We start from the raw sequence: 18,490 nt of genomic DNA on the forward strand, positions 1-18,490 counted from the left end.
GACAATCACCTTCCAGATGGTATTGCATGGTGGATCAAAATGCTCTGGGTGAAATGCAATCCCAAATCCTGATAGAGCCTCCACCGTGTTTTACAGATGGCTGTAGACACTCATTGTTGTACTTCTCCTGACCACCTCTGTACATCTTGTTGATTATTTTAATATTTGTTGATTCTTTTTTACCAAAAGCATGAAAATTAGAGACCTTTTTACACTGATTTTCAGTTTGGTTCTTAGGTAACTTGACACTTCTCTGTGTATGATTTCCTTCAGAACCACTTCCACTTCCACTGAGAGCATCTCTGAAGAGTTTTAAATGAATCATGAATGAATCACCAGAAGGGCCATATGCATCTCTTAGGTCCTTTTCCTCAAATTTTGTTAAGAACACACTGCACATCATACCAAGATACGGCAAGTTTTCAGCTACTAGAGCTTTGAGAATCACCTTGTTGGCTAAAAATTTTACTATTTCATGGTTGTCAAACTGTGTTATGTGTGGAATATTTTGCAGATCCAACAATGTAAGAGATGGGACTGAATGATGCATTTTGAAGCTGCTAGTAACAAAGTGCCTGAAGATAGAATATAAAATTGGTTGTCTGTTATGTGTAGACACAACACTGGTTCAGCTATTGAGTTTGGTGCCCTTGTTGTGCTTGTGTATTTTTTCCTCATAAAACAGTCAGGTACAAAGAATGGATTGATAATAGTGAAAAAGCACCCAATCTCCAAAGAACCTTTGAAAGCCCGAAAACCTGTTGTGAAGACTATGCATCCACTATCTTTACTGGCCAATGAAGCAAAGCAAAGTACAGAAATGTTCACCAGCCTGTTGCAGGGCTAACATAGAGATAAGCAATGATTCACATTCACAGCCAAATTAAAAATCCTAATTAACCTAACCTCATGCACTTCTTTGGGAGGAAGATGGCAGAAAACCTGCAGATCCTGCAGAAAACCCACGCAGACACAGGGAGAACATGCATATATGCAACTCCACACAAAAAGGCCCAGTCCTGTATTGACATTCAGGACCTTCCTGATGTGAGGTGCTCACCACCCCTCCACCATGCTGAACTGCTCTTGGTGTCAGCCTCATGTGGTTATATGTGGAACTGCAGGTTCTGTCACTGACAGTTGCCATTATTAGCACAAAGGGCAAATTTTCAATAATAATAAGCCGGTAATACTTTTAAAAAAATCACAACTTTTACTCATAATCAGTTATTTCTGTACTTTGGAACTGGCACTGTTACTCAAGCAAAGAAACCTCTCTGAGTTGCTCCACATTCGGATGAGTCTCTATCTGCAGAACAAATTCACTGAGAGAGTCTGGAGGGAATCAGGTCAGGTATATCACGTACAGCACATGAGGAGGGATTCAGAAACAAAACGCTTCATTCACGGTAATGAGTTCTTAATGATAATGTGTTTAAAAGAGTAGCTAATAATCAAATCTGCAGTCCAGCCACTGATGTCAGTGCACAAGAATGCCGCTGCAGTGTCTCAGAAATAACCACATGGGCATAGAAGACAAAGTCTCTAGACAACAGCTGCCAGGTCTCTGTGCTGGAACAAGCACCTTGACAAATAACCAGCTCAAGTTATTGACTCAAATGAATTTCCTTTCACTAACCGCTTGCTGTTAACGTACTAAAGTACATGCTGTCATGTGCCTTTGAAGCCAGGGCTGAGGAATGCTGTTGTGGGCTTAAAGTTTTAACCACATATTAAACTTCTTGGAGTTTGTTTAATTATTGTATGTTTCTGCTTATGAGCTTCTACCTGTTTTATTTCCACTGTCCTTCCTCCTCATCAAGTTATTTGAGGGTTCACTTTTGAACTGTTGCTGCCTTTCCCCTTTTCTTTCTTTTTGAAAAATTAATATTTATAGGTACTGGCTGTCTGTTTGTGAAGTCAGTCTTTAGGAATTCCCAGTGTGGGGTCTCAGGACTGTAACCAGACTTAACCTCCCAATCCAGATGAAAGGTGCTCTGAGAGAGAGACGGTGTTGTTTGGCCGAGCAGCAGAGCCTTGCCTTCAGACAGCAGGAATGTGGGATGTCTGGAGTGGGGGGCAGGAAGCGAGGAAAGAATGCCAAGTATGTCCATGTTTGTCCAGGGCTGGCTCTCCATTCAGCCCCCAGTGACGTGCTGCGAGGGCCAGCGGGTATAAAGGAGGCTCCACTCTGCAGTCAGAACTCAGATCAACTCTTCTACCGAAGCTAAACTCTAGCTTTCACCAAGAAAGGAAAAATAAAAAAGACAGTGAGCCGGAGCAGCAGTTGGGAACAAGACAAGAGATCAATTTGATCAGAAAAGTTTCTCAAGCTCAAAACTCTGACGCTAAAGGACGACTTTTTCCGAGAAGGTGTTTTTGGAAGAATCTAAATTAATTACTAAAGACAAGAGAAGATGGTTGCTGAGATGAAGAAAATGATTTTGCTGCCTCTGCTGTGCATCATGCTTTCCTACATGGTAAGTCAGAAAAAAATAATTCATTTTAGTGTTTTGGTGTAGGCTTTGGCTTTAGCTGGACTTGAATGGTGAAGCCAGTGCTTTAAACTTGTCTTAAGAGCCAGTGTGTTGGATGTGTGTCTGTGTTTCTAGCACACAACGTGGGCATGATATTTACCAGAGAATGTGTCTGTGTGTGTGCCTGTTTTCAGGCTGCAGGTCAGGAGTGCAGCGGCCAGTGTTCGTGCCCGTCCACCCCTCCTCAGTGCCCCCCAGGTGTCAGCCTGGTGCTGGATGGCTGTGGCTGCTGCAGGGTGTGTGCCAAACAGATGGGGGAGCTCTGCACTGAGAAAGACGTCTGTGACCCGCACAAAGGCCTCTACTGTGACTTCGGAGCTCCCAACAACAGACGCATAGGAGTTTGCACAGGTGTGCCACTCATGGCTGATCTTTTCTATGACGTCTGCAATAAATCCAATGTATGAAGCAAATCATGACCCTTCTCTTGCAAATTCTACTTGACAGCTCGAGACGGAGCCACTTGTGTGTTTGGCGGAACGGTGTACAGGAGTGGAGAGACTTTCCAGAGCAGCTGCAAGTACCAGTGTACCTGTCTGGACGGAGCCATCGGTTGTGTGCCTCTTTGCTCCATGGACATCCGGCTGCCCAGCCCAGACTGCCCCAACCCAAGGCGTGTGAAAGTGCCTGGAAAGTGTTGTGAGGAGTGGGAATGTGGTTCTTCCGACACAAAGGAGAATGAAACTCCCACCACAAAAAGCTTCATGGGCCCTGTTTTGTCTGGTAAGTGTCTGTTTTTGAAGAACACAAGGCTACAGCAGGTTACAGCATAATTAGCACAGTTTTTCTAACCCAGCGTTTCCTCCTGTGTTTACAGCATACAGGAAGGAGGAGACCTATGGCCCAGATCCTTTTATGATGAGAGAGAACTGCCTGGTTCAGACGACTGAATGGAGCGCCTGCTCGAAGACATGCGGCCTGGGAGTATCTACCAGGGTCACCAACGATAACCGTGAATGCCGCCTAGAAAAACAGACCCGGCTGTGCATGGTGAGACCATGCGAGTCTCAGCTGGAGCAGAGCATTAGGGTGAGTTCTCGTTAAACAGCACCACACTCGTGACCTTTGGGCATATCAGTAAAAGAAACCCTGCTGAAGTTGCTCTTTCCTCTTTTTTTCCTCCTGTAGAAAGGGAAAAAGTGCATCCGTACTCCGAGAGTCTCCAAACCCATGAAGTTTGAGATCTCTGGCTGCACCACCACCAAGTCCTACAGGCCAAAGTTCTGCGGCGTCTGCCTGGACGGCCGCTGCTGCACCCCACACAGGACCACCACCCTGCCCATGGAGTTCAAATGTCCTGATGGAGAAGTCATGAAGAAGCACATGATGTTCATCAAGTCCTGTGCCTGCCACTACAACTGCCCCGGGGAGAACGACATCTTCGAATCCATGTATTACAAGAAGATGATGGGAGACATGGCGTGAGCCGCTCCTGGACGATAGGCGCTTTTGACTTGAAAACAAACACAACTCCATCTCATTTTGCAGCTCAGTATATATGTTTATCATGTTTTATTTTGCCATTTTCTCATTGTAAAAGTAGCCCAGGCGCTCGTCTTAGTGCCTGTATGTTTTGTACAGCTGATGAACATCAGCCTCATAGACTCAGACAGAGGGTTGCTTAGCAGCTCCAAAAGATCCCTGCACTATAACTTCTTTTTTTTTTTGACAAACCTGCTGTCAGGTTTCCGCCCATTTCCCTTGAAAGCCTTTTTACAAACCCGTCCATTTTACTGTGTGCATTTTATACCTTATCTAAATGTTGACCTCCTCTCTAAATGAGGTGTCTAATAAGTCCCTCCACCCTCCCAGTCCAAGACCAGACCTGTAAACTCTAAGCAGCTGTAGAGGGAGCATGCAGTCCACAGCAGGCCAGTGTTTCCCTGTCCAAACAGGTCTGAATGTGTCCTTGTATGTGTGTGTCTGTGTGTGTGCGTGTCTAAATTTTAGCCTTGTCTGTGTGTACGCTTTTCACTGTGCTTACAGAGTAGAGGAAAGGTCAGAGTTTCTGCCCTGGATGAGAAAGCAAGCAGCATGCTGAGTTTAGGGTTAGATAATGGAGTACAGTGGGCTTTGCCACGGCACTGAGAAAAGAAGAAAAAAAACATTTTGACTATTACTGATTCAGGTCAGAAGGAGGGGGAAAAAAGCATCTACAGGAACAAAATGTCTATTTTGTACAAAAATAGAAGAAGAAGAGACTGGAAGAATTGTAATTTCATTCCTTTAAAAAAATACTGATGTATATACTTTGTATATATGTGTACAGTTTAAGTTAATTTAAAAAGCCAAAATGTTTTCTGTGCTTCAAAATGTATCAGTGGTGTATTTTTGGTTATTTTTTACTATTTTATTGAGAAGTGTGACAAAAATGTTACATGTTTGACTTTGTAGCTGGAAATAAAATCTTATATTTTTTATACAAACATGAACTGGTCTGTCTTTAACTTTGATCCGAGACTGAGATCCAGCTCCACAACGGCTTCATTAGCTCTTGGCTTTCAGCCGACATTTGAAAGCACATTTAACCGTAGCTCTGCTAAACTGTTAGGTTTTGACACCATATGAACTCGTGCATCACTCACTCAGAAAAAAAATAGCCTCAGTCATCGGAGCAGGCCTTCAGGCTCAAGTGATTTAAAGAGGCGTTCAACATAAAGGATGTCTTTGTTTAGCTAATTGAAGTAATCTATAAAAATCCCTCCATTTATCTACGACATGGATGCCTTACATATTCGTGCTGGTTTTATGCAACATGGTGCAGTGCAAGCACTCAAGAAAGCTGTGTGTCATGCAATTAAATTATGTACATAAAAGCAGACAAATATAAGAGAGGATGTTTTAAGTTTAATGGCATATGCATTTATTCATGTGTTTTCTAGTTATTTTTGTAACACACATAAAGGAAAATGGAAAAGAGTCCATGCAAACATGACCATTGTGCATTTTAATCATGCTGTTGCGTTTCTCGCCTTTGAAAAAAAAAAAAAGAGGTAAGAGATGGTCTAATGCTGCCATCTGGTGCCCTTTCACAACCTTAAAAACCCTGAACTATATTTGTAACAGCTGGCTGAATAGTGTAGAGATGCAAAGTTCCAAATATAACTAATACAAAATATCCAGTAAACACTATCCCCATTGTCACTGTTATCTGTGATCTCGGATTATGTTCAGTAACTAAATTTTTCTGTTGAATTTTCTGTGCAAAACCTACCTTCAGATGCAGTATTCAGGCTTTCCAAGACTGCATTTGTCTGACTGTACATGATTAAATTTCGAGTCATGCCTACAGTAGCTATATTTACTCGAGTTGCCAAAGAAAGCAGAACTTTCTCCACTGCCCACATTGTGTTCTTGACTCCTTCCAGTCCATGTTTCGCTCGGCAGCTCTTGACATATTGCTGTTAAAATGCAGCATTTAAAAAAAAACCAGCTAACACTGTATGATAATATCTACTCTAGATATTTTCTTCTTAATAGTAACAACCAAAGAATTTTCATATTGCTGCCAAAACAAAGGTTAAATTGCCCGTTGAAAAAGAATGTGTCAACAGCCTGTGTGTCATGCTGATGATTCATGTTGTCAGCGTTGTCGCCCACAAGCAAGCACAGACTGTATCTACACTTGTAATTTAAGTTTGCAGTGGATCCTATAGGTTTGTGTGGGTTGTGTAGATCAATCTATACAGTGTGATGGTCCTGTAATGACTCTTAATACTCTCCCTTTAATATGTTAATAATAAGCTGACTTTAGAGGCATGAAAAACAGTCACCAAATAGAGAATTCCAGATAAACTATTCAATTTATTGATTTTCTTACATAAATTCAGTACAGATCACACCCCAGACATTAATCCGCTAAAAATCACTTACTGCCTTGGCTTGATTTGCATCAACTGCATCTATGACAATCATCTAAGTCTTCTCTATCTTTAACTTTGTAAGTAAATGCGCATTCCAGAAAGAGCTTTGTACATGTATACATGCCATTACTGTACAACCTCACCTTGTAGGTGTATACCTGGATTTGCCTTAACCTTTCACAATGAATCAGTGCGCACCGTTGAGATAATCTAAAAAGCAGAAGAGATACGTTTACAGAAACAGAGACGTGATTGTCGGAGAAAATGAAGCTGAACAAGTCGCCTTTCTTCGGAAATCTTCTGAAATGTTACGCACGCAAATGCACGGTACGCGCGCACTTGTGTGTTGTTAGTATGCACGTCTAGCTGCAATGTGCATCTACTGTATGCTACTCTATGTGAACGTCACGAGTGAGGCTGCGGCGGTCGGGCCTCCTCAGGAAAAATAGCGGAAAGACAAAAATCTTGTCACACATTCACACGCTCTGTGGAAACCAGGCAGCTGGTAAAGCGGAGGAGGACGAGGAGGCAGAGGAGGTTGCGGTGTCAAACTTTGTTCCAATTTCTCTCTCTCCCTCTCTCTCTCTCTCTCTCTCCCCCTTTCGATTTCTCTCAGCCTCGCCGCAGCTCATGGAGTTTCAGGGCAACATTTTCAAGCTCTGACTCGATGGCTGCCAGACTTTCAATCTCAGGCTCCTGCAGGTATAATGAGAAGGCAGCGTGTGAGAGAAGGGACACCAGCAGTGCAAACAATCATATTTATTCGTGGCTCGAATGTCCTATCTATTAGAGAGAGCGCAGATAACGTCCAGAATGGCATCCTTTACCTTCAATTTAATAACAACTGTGTTGCAGTTTGCATCCATCAAGGCTATTGCAGTGTAAATAGCTTCCTTTCAAGATATTGCAGGGAGTCAAGCTGTAGGAAGAATCCTGCTTTAGAAGCAAACAGGTAAAACATCCTGAGGAACAATTTCATTGCATTCAGGAAGGATTTCCTTCTTACTTGCTGAGAGAAATCCCTCATATCTAAATATGAATGTATCATTAGACTAGAAACAGCCATACACTGTATATCAAAGATGGATGCAACTCCTAGTTCTAAGAGGAACATTCTGCATTCTTTCTAATGGCCAGCAGGGGGCGACCCCTGTGATTTCAAAAAGAAGTCTGGTTGGGCAGATATCTGATGGAAATCTAGACTTTGGTTCCTTTGATCAAGTTTTCTGATGCATCTGTGGTCTCAATCACTGGTTTCACAGCTTATTGAATGCGACATGATGTTCTTTGGTATACTCTTATAGCTGAACAACACAGAACGGAGATGTCCATCTCTAAGATCTATGGTTTAACTCCCAAAAAGATAATCAAACACTCCTTGTTGTTTTACCCCCAAAATGGAGGGAGTACGTAATCGGTTGTTTGTTTGTCTGTTTGTTAGCAGTCTAGCGTCCACAGTTTTCAAGATTTAATGTTCACATTTTGTTTGATGGAAGACACCCAATAACAGCTTGAGATGATTTCACTTTGGTGAAAGTTATGTCGTAGTCAAGCTCACACCAAATGTAAAAAAATCAGTATAACTTTAAACATATTTCTTTATATCTTGTCTTATCAGCTTTACAACAATATGTTTGGACTCTTTATTTTTCCAGCACGTCACCTTACAATGCCACAGCGATGCTGTAACAGGCTGACGTCACCATGTTGTAATAAAAACATCATAAAACTTTTAAGTAGTTTAAGTATCCTCTTTATGCTCTCGGTGTTCTTGTTTGTGTCATTATTAATTAGCGGTTTTATTGGAGGTTATATAAAAACAATTTCCAGTTTTTATTTTAAGCCAAGTTGTGGCTTGCTATATCTCCTAGGCATGTGGAAAGATTCCTTTAAGCGATTTAGCACTTTTTATTTTTGTTTCTCAGACCGTGAATCTCACAAAAGAAGGGGAACGAGCACCTCTGACTTTCTGCTGGCGCTCCCTTCTTCCTCCAACCCCCTCCTCTCCTCCGGTGCTCTTCGAGCAATCATCTGCAGCTCCTTCTCCTCTGGACTCTTCTGAGCATTTCTTTTCTTCTCCTCCTTTTCCTCCGCTATCTCTTTTGAATGATGAGGCACTTCATGTTGCTCCTCCTTTGTGGCTGCTTTCTTCTTCAGCAGCAAAGGCTTGGTTGCCTTGGTCCACCGCTGTAAGCTCTCCCTGTTCCCTCGCTTTGTCTCCTCCTGACGTCCTTCCTCTTTGCCCTTGTTTTTATGGAAGAGTGAGAGCCTCTTGGTCATCTCTTCCTCTTCATCGGATGTTTCGTCTTTTGATTTCTTTCTGCGTGCGTCTCTCTTCTCATCCGATCCATCATCTGGGAATATGAAAAGAATAAGATTTATTTTTATTATTTTTCTCACTGAAACACCTCTGCTAGGCCGCTGCCAGAAAAGTCTCCACCATCAGCAAGATTCCACTTCTTGTAATGAAATATTTCTTGCCAGCTGGCAGCACTGGACCTCAGTAGTGCTAGCAATGCTTTATGGGAATTATCAGCATGGCTGAAGCGATCAGATGACTTGGCTGAAGCTTCATTTTGCAGAATCAGTATCACTATTTCATTGTACTCAAAATAAAACAATTTCTCTGTTGAACATTGCAGAGATAGAACGAGCTGATTGCAGTCTTGATAACTTTAGAGAGTACGGCGAGATGACTGCAGTTGTAACCGAGCGCTTGAATTTTCCAACAGTGAGCTACTCATTCATTCCTGTTGACGAGCTGTCATTTTGCCAGCCGTGCTGGCCTCGCTCCCCTGCGAGTGAGGGGGCTGAGATTCATCATGTAGATGGAAGTGCTTCCATCAATCAGCCAGCCCTGAGATAGCAAGCAGTTTCCATTTACAAGGCAGTTTTAGTTTCACCGCTGTCTCTGTCTTAAGATCCTGCTTCTACCATTAATGTTACATCTTTTCATTTGCTTTGAGTGGCCTGTGTTATCAAAATAAAAAACTCGACTGCATCTTTAGATGCCAAACTCTCGATCTCCTTTTCCAATTTCCTTATGCTACTTTTACTTTATAACACATAAATTTCAAAGAAGGACCAGGAAATGTGTGCTTGCCTTTGCTCTCCTCTTCTGAAATCTCCTCTGCTCGCTTCTTGTCATAGCCTTCTTCATCTTCCTCCCTCTTTTCATCCTCGCCCTCCCGCCACTCCTCTGCAGACTCAGAGACGTGGCTTCCCGGGCTTTCATCACTCTCCCGTTTCACCTGCACTTCTTCAGCTTCATTGTCCCCCTGCAACTCGCCGTCTTCCATGCCTGCTTCCTTTTCATCTTTTCCAGCTCCCGTCCTCTTGGACAGGATAGATCGTTCGCCGGGGCCTCCTAAAGCCTCCAACATGGATCGATCTGAAAATAGGGGAGAGTGGGGATTTAATTTACTAGAAGAAATTGATTTTCTAGTGATGTTAAAAGAAGGCGCTTACACAAAAGTACTACAGTTTATTATGGGGTTTATTGTTGTTACCCCCATGTTTTTGATTGACAGTAGGAGGCATATGTAACCCAGACAATTTAAAAAACAAAAAAAACAAAGCCCATTATCTTCTTCTTTGACCACATTCAAATTGCTATTCTTGTTTTTCCTTCCCACCTTACCATTGTGTGATTGACTTTGGTACTAGCACTGATTTAAAAATAAAAAATAAAAAAAAAATCTAGGTATGCTGTTATGTGGAAGGACGTCATACATGTTCTGATTTATTTCCCTCACAGAGCCTCAGCAGAAGTTAAATCTACCTCAGCACTTTTGATGTGTTTTTAGCGCGACTTTGCTGAAAAACATAAATAATGGAAACTATACATCACTGTCACAGCTGCTGCATTTAACCCACCGATTAGATACGCCATAAAAAATAAGAAGCATAACCACATGATGTATAGGAAGGTCCAGCTCACCAGGGACATCATCTGTAGCCTGAAGGGTCGGTGCTGCTGCTGTAGGCGTATCAGCTCTCCCCCGACCACCTTAAATGAAAATGAGTCGCTCGAGCCTTCCATCATTCTTATCTTCATGCACACGTAAACGAGATGAGTAATCCGTGACTCACCTTGAGCAGCGATCTCCTGCATCTCCTTCAGAAAGTTTTGATGACGAAGGATAGTAACAAGTCGGTCATCTGCACACACACACACATTAAAATGCAAACATAACAGTGAAGAAGAAGAAGAAAAAAAAAATAGCAGATAAAAGGCAGGGAATTGATGCTGTAGGGGGTAAATCACAGGTGTACATCTTTCCCTTTTCACTGTTTTCAAAGGATTCAGAGACACGTTTTTGTGGATTCATCAGAGTTAATTGCCCTGGAATTTACTGCTTTCAAAGCAAGAGCACAATTAATCATTTGGCCCACAGAGACTCCCACAGCAGCAAGCGAGCACTTGGACTTTCTGCTGACCCACAAACAGCACTGCATATAGCATGCAGCAGCAGGAGCAAGAGACACTGTACTGTATCATGTTCTTGTATCAATCAGTCATCTCTCTTTTCCTTTTACTCCTCCTCTCCATTCTCCTTTCTTTCCATCCCCTACGGTGGTGTACAGTTTCCCGCTCACAGCACCCGCTCAGTAGCAAACGCTCGATGAGTAAGGCTGTGATCGATTTTTTTTGTGTGTGTGTGTTTTTTTTTTTTATACAACAAGGACGACATCAAGGTAAAACACCATCTATGTAACTGAATCGTCTTTACCGAGTCTGCAGCAGACTTTTACCCAGCATTCACTGCATCAATCCATTAACCTTATGATCAGAGCGCTATGCACGCGTTACGAGAGAACGGTGGATTTCTTCTAAAATACAGCACTTTTCCAGCAAGGCCTGGCCTCTTAATCCGCTCTTATATGGGAATGACAGCTGTGAGGGTGGGGATGATGATAATAACTGACCAGGGAAATCTGTATAAATCTATAAACAGGGAGCGACCTCTACCAGTGCCCTCGCAAATCGGTAAAGGTTAGAAATGATGTAAACATACATCCATTTTTGATTTTATTCCCATGGGGCCAAATCAGAAAATATGATATCCCAAGGCATTTAGCATAGTCAGATTAAGAGAGCCATCAGTTTTGTGATGAGCAAGCACTTGGCAACAGAGGGGAAAATACATTATAGCTGATTAGACCCTCAGATTAATGGAATGTAAAACTAAAACCTAAAACACTGCCGCGATGGGGCAATATGAAGGAAACGCACTGTGTTTCTGCAGCATGTTTAAGATATGAGGATGTTAAGAAAAGGTCAGCAGAGAGGATAACACCATCCAACAGTCTGGGAAATGTTTTTATGTGAAAATCAAAGTTTTATTGGTGTTTTTAGATGGGACTAGATAATAGCCAGACTGTGGGTTATCTTACAGTCCTTATGTGTGTGCAGCCTGTGTGCAGTAGAAGAAGCGACATGCTTCAGTTTTAGGTAATATTCTAACACGTAATTGCAAAATCAATTCTTTTTCATTAATAACTCATTTTTTATGTGCATGTTGCCTGTGCTAATTTAAGCTATCAATGTAGTTGTTTGCAGCACTGAGCCATGCTAACAGCCCCTTTTAATAATAAAGGACATTTGATTATGCTCAGTGTTGCTGAACTGTCTTCCTTCTTTTGCTTACCTGTCTTCAGTGTGGCCAAACACTCCTGACTGACAGGCATGGGGTGTGGCCTCGATAGGACATCTGCCAGCGCCTCCACGATGCATTTCATCACCTGTGGATGCACACAATCCAGAATCAGAGGAGAGACAGTCCCCAAATGATCCCAAAAAAAGTGAGAATTACAGTAAAACAAGCTGCTGTTGCAAGCAAGATGAATTAAACTGAATCAAAAGCAGCATATGAGTCTGAGACTCTTTGAATGCAGCTTGTGTGCTAACTTAGCCACTAATTGAAAGATATAAATCTCTTTAGATGAGGGATCAAAATTATTTCAACTCCCATTGCGCCAATACTACATCCATACATAATTTTTCACATTTTTCTTCTTCCTTTTTTTTTTTTTTTTTTTTTTAAAAAGGTGCCCAGCTTCTTCACAAAAGACCTTTGAAGTGATCCACATTTCCCTTTTGCAGTCTTGTCTCTCCAAACCTTATTCTGGAAAGCTCTCTCTCCCTCCCTCCCTCTCTGTCAGTGGATTTAGCATCCTCAAAATCATGGAGGTCAAGGCTCTCCATTGCTCTCAAATTGCTTTCTATTGATTTTTACAAAGGCAAATGTGGGTTTGCCTCACAATGAAGGTGCTTAAAGCTTTAAATTATTGGGATTAAACATTTCTAATCACTGCGTGCCTTAAGAGTGCAGCTGGAGAGCAGCTAGAAGGCAATGCAGTGGATTTGTATTATTTGTCATACTGACAAGAAGAATATCCCTGAAGTATCGATTTAAGAAGGTTAACACTAACCTGTACTAGTTTCTTTTTTGCTTTTTGCTTTTCTGTTGCTCCAATAAAACTAATATTAGAATAGAAAATGTTACCAAAAACAATAAGAAAATATTTACCTTTACGTCCTCATTCTCCAGCTGACTCGAAGTCACTGGCAATGAAAGGACTGCAAGAGAACAAGAACACAGAGAGAAAAGAAAATCATGCATGTTTATTTGTTCACATGCTTTTCATAATCCCTACAGCTCCTTTGTGTGCGTGTGTGTGTGCGTGTGCGCTTTTCTTTCCTCACTCGCTGTGTTACTACAAGCCTCTGGTTGTTTTAGTAACGAGAATAATTGTGCCAAAGGCGCAGGTGAATTCATTGCAATTAAAGATGCGCTTGTCGCTGTCCTCGGTGCGGAACCCCGGCAGTCACAATACTTAATGCAGATTTCCTTCAACCAACCGTCTGTGTCTTCATATCGCTCAACTTCATCAAGGTTTAGCTGTCTGTTCTTTTTCTTACCGCAGCTAGACAGGATTGTCAAAAGGAACAGTCCTCTCCCGATCATGTTTGGAAACGAGGCGAAGTAGCTCTCCAGGAATAATAAAAAATAGCGAAGCTTTTATCAGAAGGTTAGGTTTCTTCCCTGTAAATCAAAGTCGGTGAATTAGGGACGCATTCTGAACAAAACTTAGCCGCCTTTCGGTATTTCTGGAGAGCTAGATTTTCTGCAGCATCGGTGACCCGACAGCCTCCGTCCTCTCCGGTCTCTCCACCAAGACCTCGCCGCAACAGCACCCTTTTTATAGCGTGAGCTGGAGAGAGGAAATGACATCATCCTGGGACAAATAATTGCTGTTGTACCTGATCATACCTCGCTGGTTGTCAGGGCGTGTGCCAGTTCAGAGTGCCTCAGGTATAAAAGTGAGCATCTCTATCCCCGTGCGCTGTTTGAGCATCGATCATGTTTTTCATCCTTTGTATGGTTTAACTGGAAGCATATGTATTTTTAAATTAATTTTTGGTTGTGTAAACTTTAGCTTTGATTCAAAAGGTTTATGTTATACATTTGATTTTGAAAAAAGCAACAACCGCACAGGACAAAGACACACAACAATGAAAACAGGATAGGATAAAGGGGGTAGACAGATGGCGGGATTTTAAATAAGTAACAAGGAATATGAAGGGTGATGATCATCATCCTGATACATATGTTTATCCGCACAATTACCACCCACAAAAATATGGATGTATATCTGAACACATACCTATAGCTATATGTATATAAATATATACACCAAGCACTGACATGTGAAGTAAATATTACTGATTATCTCTTCATCATGGCAGCTGTCAGAGAGTAAGTGAACATTTTGTTCTAAAAGTTGATTTCTTAGAAGCAGGAAAAATGTGCAAGTGTAATTATCTGAGGAGTTTGACAAGCTGATGTTCCTGGTCTGCTGTGGTCAGTATCTATCAAAAGTGGTCCAAGGAAGGAACAGTGGTGAGTCAGTGACAGGATTGTGGACGGTCAAGACTCATTAATGCTCATGGGGAACAAAGGTAAGCCCGTGTGGCCAACAGATGAGCTACTGCAGCTCAAACTACCTAAACAGTTAATGTTGGTTCTGATGGTGTCAGAACACACAGTGCATCACAGTTTGTTGCGTATGGAGCTGCATAGCTGCAGACCAGGCAGGATGCCCATACTGCCCCCTGTTCACCAAGGAAAGCACCAACAGTGGACAGATGAATATCAGAACTGGACCATGGAGCAAAAGAAGTCAATCTGATGGTCCGATGAATCACACTTTCTTTTACATCACGTGGGTGGCCGGATGCGTGTACCTCACAGGGGAACACCTGGCACAGGATCCACTGTGGGAAAAAAGCAGGCTTGTGCAGGCAGTGCGATGCTTTGGGCAATGTTCTGCTGGGAAACCTTGGTTCTGCCCTCCATGTAGCTATTACTTTGATACGTACCACCTACTTAAGCATTGTTGCAGACCCTCCTTCCTTGGAAACAGTATTCACTGATAGCTGTGGCCTCTTTCAGTAGGATCATACTCCCTGCCACAAAGCAGAAATGGTTCAGGAATGGTTAGAGGAGCACAACAGCAAGTTTGAAGTGTGGACTTCAAATTCCCCAGATTTAAATCCAGTTGAGCTTCTGTGGGATGTGAACCCCAGAATTGAAGGGGGAAGTCTGCTTTTCCTTCACATCTTGTTTAAAGACTATTTGATCTGGGAGCTGGCGCCAGTCCCCCTCGATCCTGTACTGGATAAGCAGTCAAGAGAATGGATGTATTGTAAATAAATGATAGTGTCTCTGTCAACATCACTGAGTGATTCCCCATAGGACAAAGAGGGATTATCAAGCTGTATTTACTGATTGTGCCGCTTGACTGCCTAAATGTGTTGCCTGGTGATATTTTATTAAAAATTATTGCTGCCATTGTCCAGATTTGCTCATGTGAGCATGTGACCCAAATCAAACTGAGCTATGTTGCAAGGTCTGTTCATATTTAGGAACAATGCAGTATTTATCTTTCTAGATTAATATTTTATAATTACAGCATACAGTTTATTGTGCCTGTTGATACAGATAAAACAGACAACCTCTTTCTCTGAGCCAAATACACAGCCTTCTTCACACATCTATTGAATGAAGCACTCTTTTGGTAACGCCTACAATAATTTTCACCTATTTAGACAAAATTTATCACAGTGTAACACATTTAATCATCATGCACAATGCTAACTACAGAACGCAGGTGTTAAATACAACTGCAGCTGTCATTAGATACAAATACTCAGAATTGAGTATGTTTTGCTTCTGTTGTTATGAAACTGATATCAGGTTAGTCCAAAGTGCATAGCAAGAAACACTGAGTTGAAGGTTGATACCAACTGTGGATGAAGAGGTAAAAGATCTTTGTCTTCCTCTTCTTTTAGCAGCTCCCTGCTCTGCATATGCCCAAACCATCTCATCCCTGCCTCTTTATCTTTGTGTCTAAACCACTTGACCTGAGCTGTTCCTCTGATGTACTTGTTTACAATCCTGTCCATTCAGGTCACCTCGAATGAAAAACACCTGTCTTTCTGTCAGTGCTACTGTCTCCCAACCATGCATCACAGCACGTCTCACCACCAGCTAGTAAACCTTCCTTTTCACTCTTGCTGCTATCCTTCTGTCACAAATCACCCCTGATACTAGTCTCCAGCAAGTTCCCCTTCCTGTGCACTAATCTTCACCTCTTGTGCACTGTCTGTTGCTTTGGATGGTCGACCCCAGCTATTTGAACTCATTTACCTTTACTTCTACTCCTCTACTCCCAGACTCTCCTTCACCTACTTCCTGCTCTCGCTACAGATCACTTATTCCACAGAATCTCCTGGCAGACCGCGTCTGTCAGTCTGTTTTTCACCAAAGAAAACAAAAAGGAGCTCAAATGCAATCCCTGATGCAATCCCACCCGCACCTTTAACCCATCTATCCACGTCATCACTGTCCTCATACATGTCCTGCACCACCCTGACATACTTCTTTGCCACTCCTGACTTCCTCATCTCTTTCTCTAGATCTACCAACAGACAGTGCAACTCATTCTGACCTTCTCTATTCTTCTTCATCAACATTCTTAAAGCAAACATAACATCTGTAGGGCTCTTTCTCAGCACTAAGCCATACTGCTGGTCATCAGTATACTTCATCTCCAAACCTCATTTCTCCCACAGTCTAAAGACATGCATCATGTTAGGTTGTGAGTATGGATTGCTATCTCTCACAATTAGCCGTCCAACAGATTATCAACCCTGCCTCTTTCCCTGTGACAGCTGGGATAACCTCCAACAACCTCTGCAGAAAACGGATGGAAGGTACTATGGGGTCCTAGGCTAAAACTTTTCCAAGTCACCAAATCTCTGTTTGTTTTATTGCCCCTCCCAACCTACATCAGCCACACTGAAAGTCCCCACAATTACTTATGACTGCAATTTGTTTTCATCTGTTCTTCTGTCATCTCCTTCTTGTTTCTGCTCCTTTAATGGCTTGCCACAGTGGAGCAATGTGCGTTGACCAATCTGTATGCAATTATCCTGATCTGCATAAATATTTGCCAAAATATATTTTATACCAATGCCCTTCCTAAAGGATGATTATAATTAGAACACAGTGAAGCCTGTAAATAAGGTCCCAAATAGCACCCCAATTAATTTAGGTAATTAGACCAAATCTGCCACCCGTGTAACCAATAACAACACTGAAATGGGTAGTGATGATTTATCTAATTACAATAACTAATTTTTTACTTTAAATTTCCTTTTTGCCACATTTTACTGATAACAAATTAATTAAAAACATGACATGAGAGAAATGTATTTTTTTGATTTCAGTAAACCCATCAGGCTTTTACTAAGAGTAAAATAAAAATATCCCTATTAATAGTCACAAATAGTTCCATCTGTTGTGCCACCCGCCTAAATGCACACAACTCTCTCACCTTGGAAAAGCTCGTTGATGGATCCCGCTGCTGTATGAAAGCTGCAGGTGTGGAAAAAACTCAGAGAAAACATCTTCAGGGCTGGATTTTTTACAGACGTTTCAGCGTGCGAAAGATACGATGGAGCAAATAGAGTTGGGGGTTGTTTGTGATGTTGGAGGCGGTGGGTGTGTGATCTGTGTCTGATTCACCTCCTGACCAGCGGTCTTGTCACATCAGAAGTGTCAGAATTGGCAACCCTGCACCAAGTGAAGCTTTATTATTGTTTTTTTCTCCCTTTGAATTTTAATAAGACCTTTTCCCTGAGCCTCCTGAGATCTGACATTAAATGATGATACATTAAAACTGCAGAAACAGTACCAGCATTTTGTCTCCATTTATAAGGAGCAGACATGCACACTGGAAAATTCTAAAACTTCCGGATGTGCATGTCCTCATGAGGTCATTTTCATCTTGTTACTGACATGTTCATTAAAAAACAAACAGAGCAGAGGTTTCTAAAGTGGGAGGGGGCGTTTGGACTGTTTGCAGTTTCACATTCACCGACATCCCAAAGATCTCATTATGCATTCAGAGAAACAATAAAGGCCAATCTGCATCAGAGCTAGACCAGAGGATCCATATTTGTCCCGCGTAAAGTGCCGACGGCTTTGTTTAAACATGAAGACTGTTTCCTTTGAATACAATAAAAGGGTTATAATGAAATCTGAAAGCTACAAGCACTAACTGAAATTCGTCAAAGAGAAGCATCCAAGAAGCAACAAAGTAAACTGGCACAAAGCAAATAAATTTGAAAGAGTTTGGGAAAAAATACATGTTAGGTGATTACAAATAATTACCTTTCTAAACTCAAGGGTTATGCGTTTTATTATAAGAAAACGTTAGAAAAGGGAGGCTTTCCCCATGCAAATATGATTGTTCCTACATATATGACACATGATATACTTATACAACCCAGCTGCACCACACTGAGTACATATCATATGCTTTTCCTTTCCATTCTGGAGGTAAATTGCTATTTCTGAGCACATTAAAGTAACCTGAGATTGCCTTAATATAGTTTCCACCTGCCTTTGTAATCACACTGATTCAATGGAGTCGGTGAATTCTGTATTGTAGGCTCTGTTTAACCAGAGAGTACAATACAGCCATCTGCACTGGATGATTACACCTCAGCTACTGACG

General features: G+C 41.9%; 2 protein-coding genes across 3 annotated transcripts; one reads left to right on the forward strand and one right to left on the reverse strand.

Moving 5' to 3' along the window:
* Window positions 1–2,195: 2,195 nt before the first annotated feature.
* On the forward strand, window positions 2,196–4,965 carry ccn2a (cellular communication network factor 2a). The gene is made up of 5 exons (XM_085431523.1): window positions 2,196–2,480; window positions 2,672–2,888; window positions 2,985–3,260; window positions 3,355–3,566; window positions 3,666–4,965. The coding sequence occupies exons 1-5, from the start codon at window positions 2,418–2,420 to the stop codon at window positions 3,960–3,962; spliced, it is 1,065 nt and encodes a 354-aa protein (XP_085287649.1). The 5' UTR covers window positions 2,196–2,417; the 3' UTR covers window positions 3,963–4,965.
* Window positions 4,966–6,316: 1,351 nt separating this feature from the next.
* Window positions 6,317–13,602, reverse strand: LOC146691635 (uncharacterized). 2 transcript variants are annotated; one of them, XM_085431521.1, is made up of 8 exons: window positions 13,326–13,601; window positions 12,934–12,983; window positions 12,052–12,145; window positions 10,493–10,561; window positions 10,341–10,409; window positions 9,504–9,791; window positions 8,360–8,754; window positions 6,317–7,096 (listed from the first exon to the last, which is right to left on the reverse strand). In XM_085431521.1, exons 1-8 carry the CDS (start codon window positions 13,369–13,371, stop codon window positions 7,013–7,015), a joined length of 1,095 nt encoding a protein of 364 aa, XP_085287647.1. In that variant the 5' UTR covers window positions 13,372–13,601; the 3' UTR covers window positions 6,317–7,012. The 2 variants fall into 2 exon arrangements, with proteins under 2 accessions (XP_085287647.1, XP_085287648.1); XM_085431522.1 differs by lacking the exon at window positions 10,341–10,409 and having other exon boundaries at window positions 13,326–13,602.
* Between the last annotated feature and the right edge of the window lie 4,888 nt (window positions 13,603–18,490).

The sequence above is a fragment of the Copadichromis virginalis genome, linkage group LG15, assembly GCF_057382275.1.
Source record: "Copadichromis virginalis isolate Kocher_CV1m ecotype Utaka linkage group LG15, C_Virginalis_male_GT1.1, whole genome shotgun sequence".
Taxonomy (NCBI): Eukaryota; Metazoa; Chordata; class Actinopteri; order Cichliformes; family Cichlidae; genus Copadichromis; species Copadichromis virginalis.

What these genes read in the sequence shown, in the direction of transcription:
- ccn2a (XM_085431523.1), top strand. Translation starts at nt 2,418, where the DNA reads ATGGTTGCTGAGATGAAGAAAATGATTTTGCTGCCTCTGCTGTGCATC. An exon ending in ACGCATAGGAGTTTGCACAG is followed by an intron (nt 2,889 to 2,984) that starts GTGTGCCACTCA and finishes TCTACTTGACAG; the next exon opens with CTCGAGACGGAGCCACTTGT. An exon ending in CATGGGCCCTGTTTTGTCTG is followed by an intron (nt 3,261 to 3,354) that starts GTAAGTGTCTGT and finishes CTGTGTTTACAG; the next exon opens with CATACAGGAAGGAGGAGACC.
- LOC146691635 (XM_085431521.1), bottom strand. Translation starts at nt 13,371, where the DNA reads ATGATCGGGAGAGGACTGTTCCTTTTGACAATCCTGTCTAGCTGCG. An exon ending in TGGAGAATGAGGACGTAAAG is followed by an intron (nt 12,146 to 12,933) that starts GTAAATATTTTC and finishes GTGCATCCACAG; the next exon opens with GTGATGAAATGCATCGTGGA. An exon ending in GCGCCAGCAGAAAGTCAGAG is followed by an intron (nt 7,097 to 8,359) that starts GTGCTCGTTCCC and finishes TTATACCTGCAG; the next exon opens with GAGCCTGAGATTGAAAGTCT.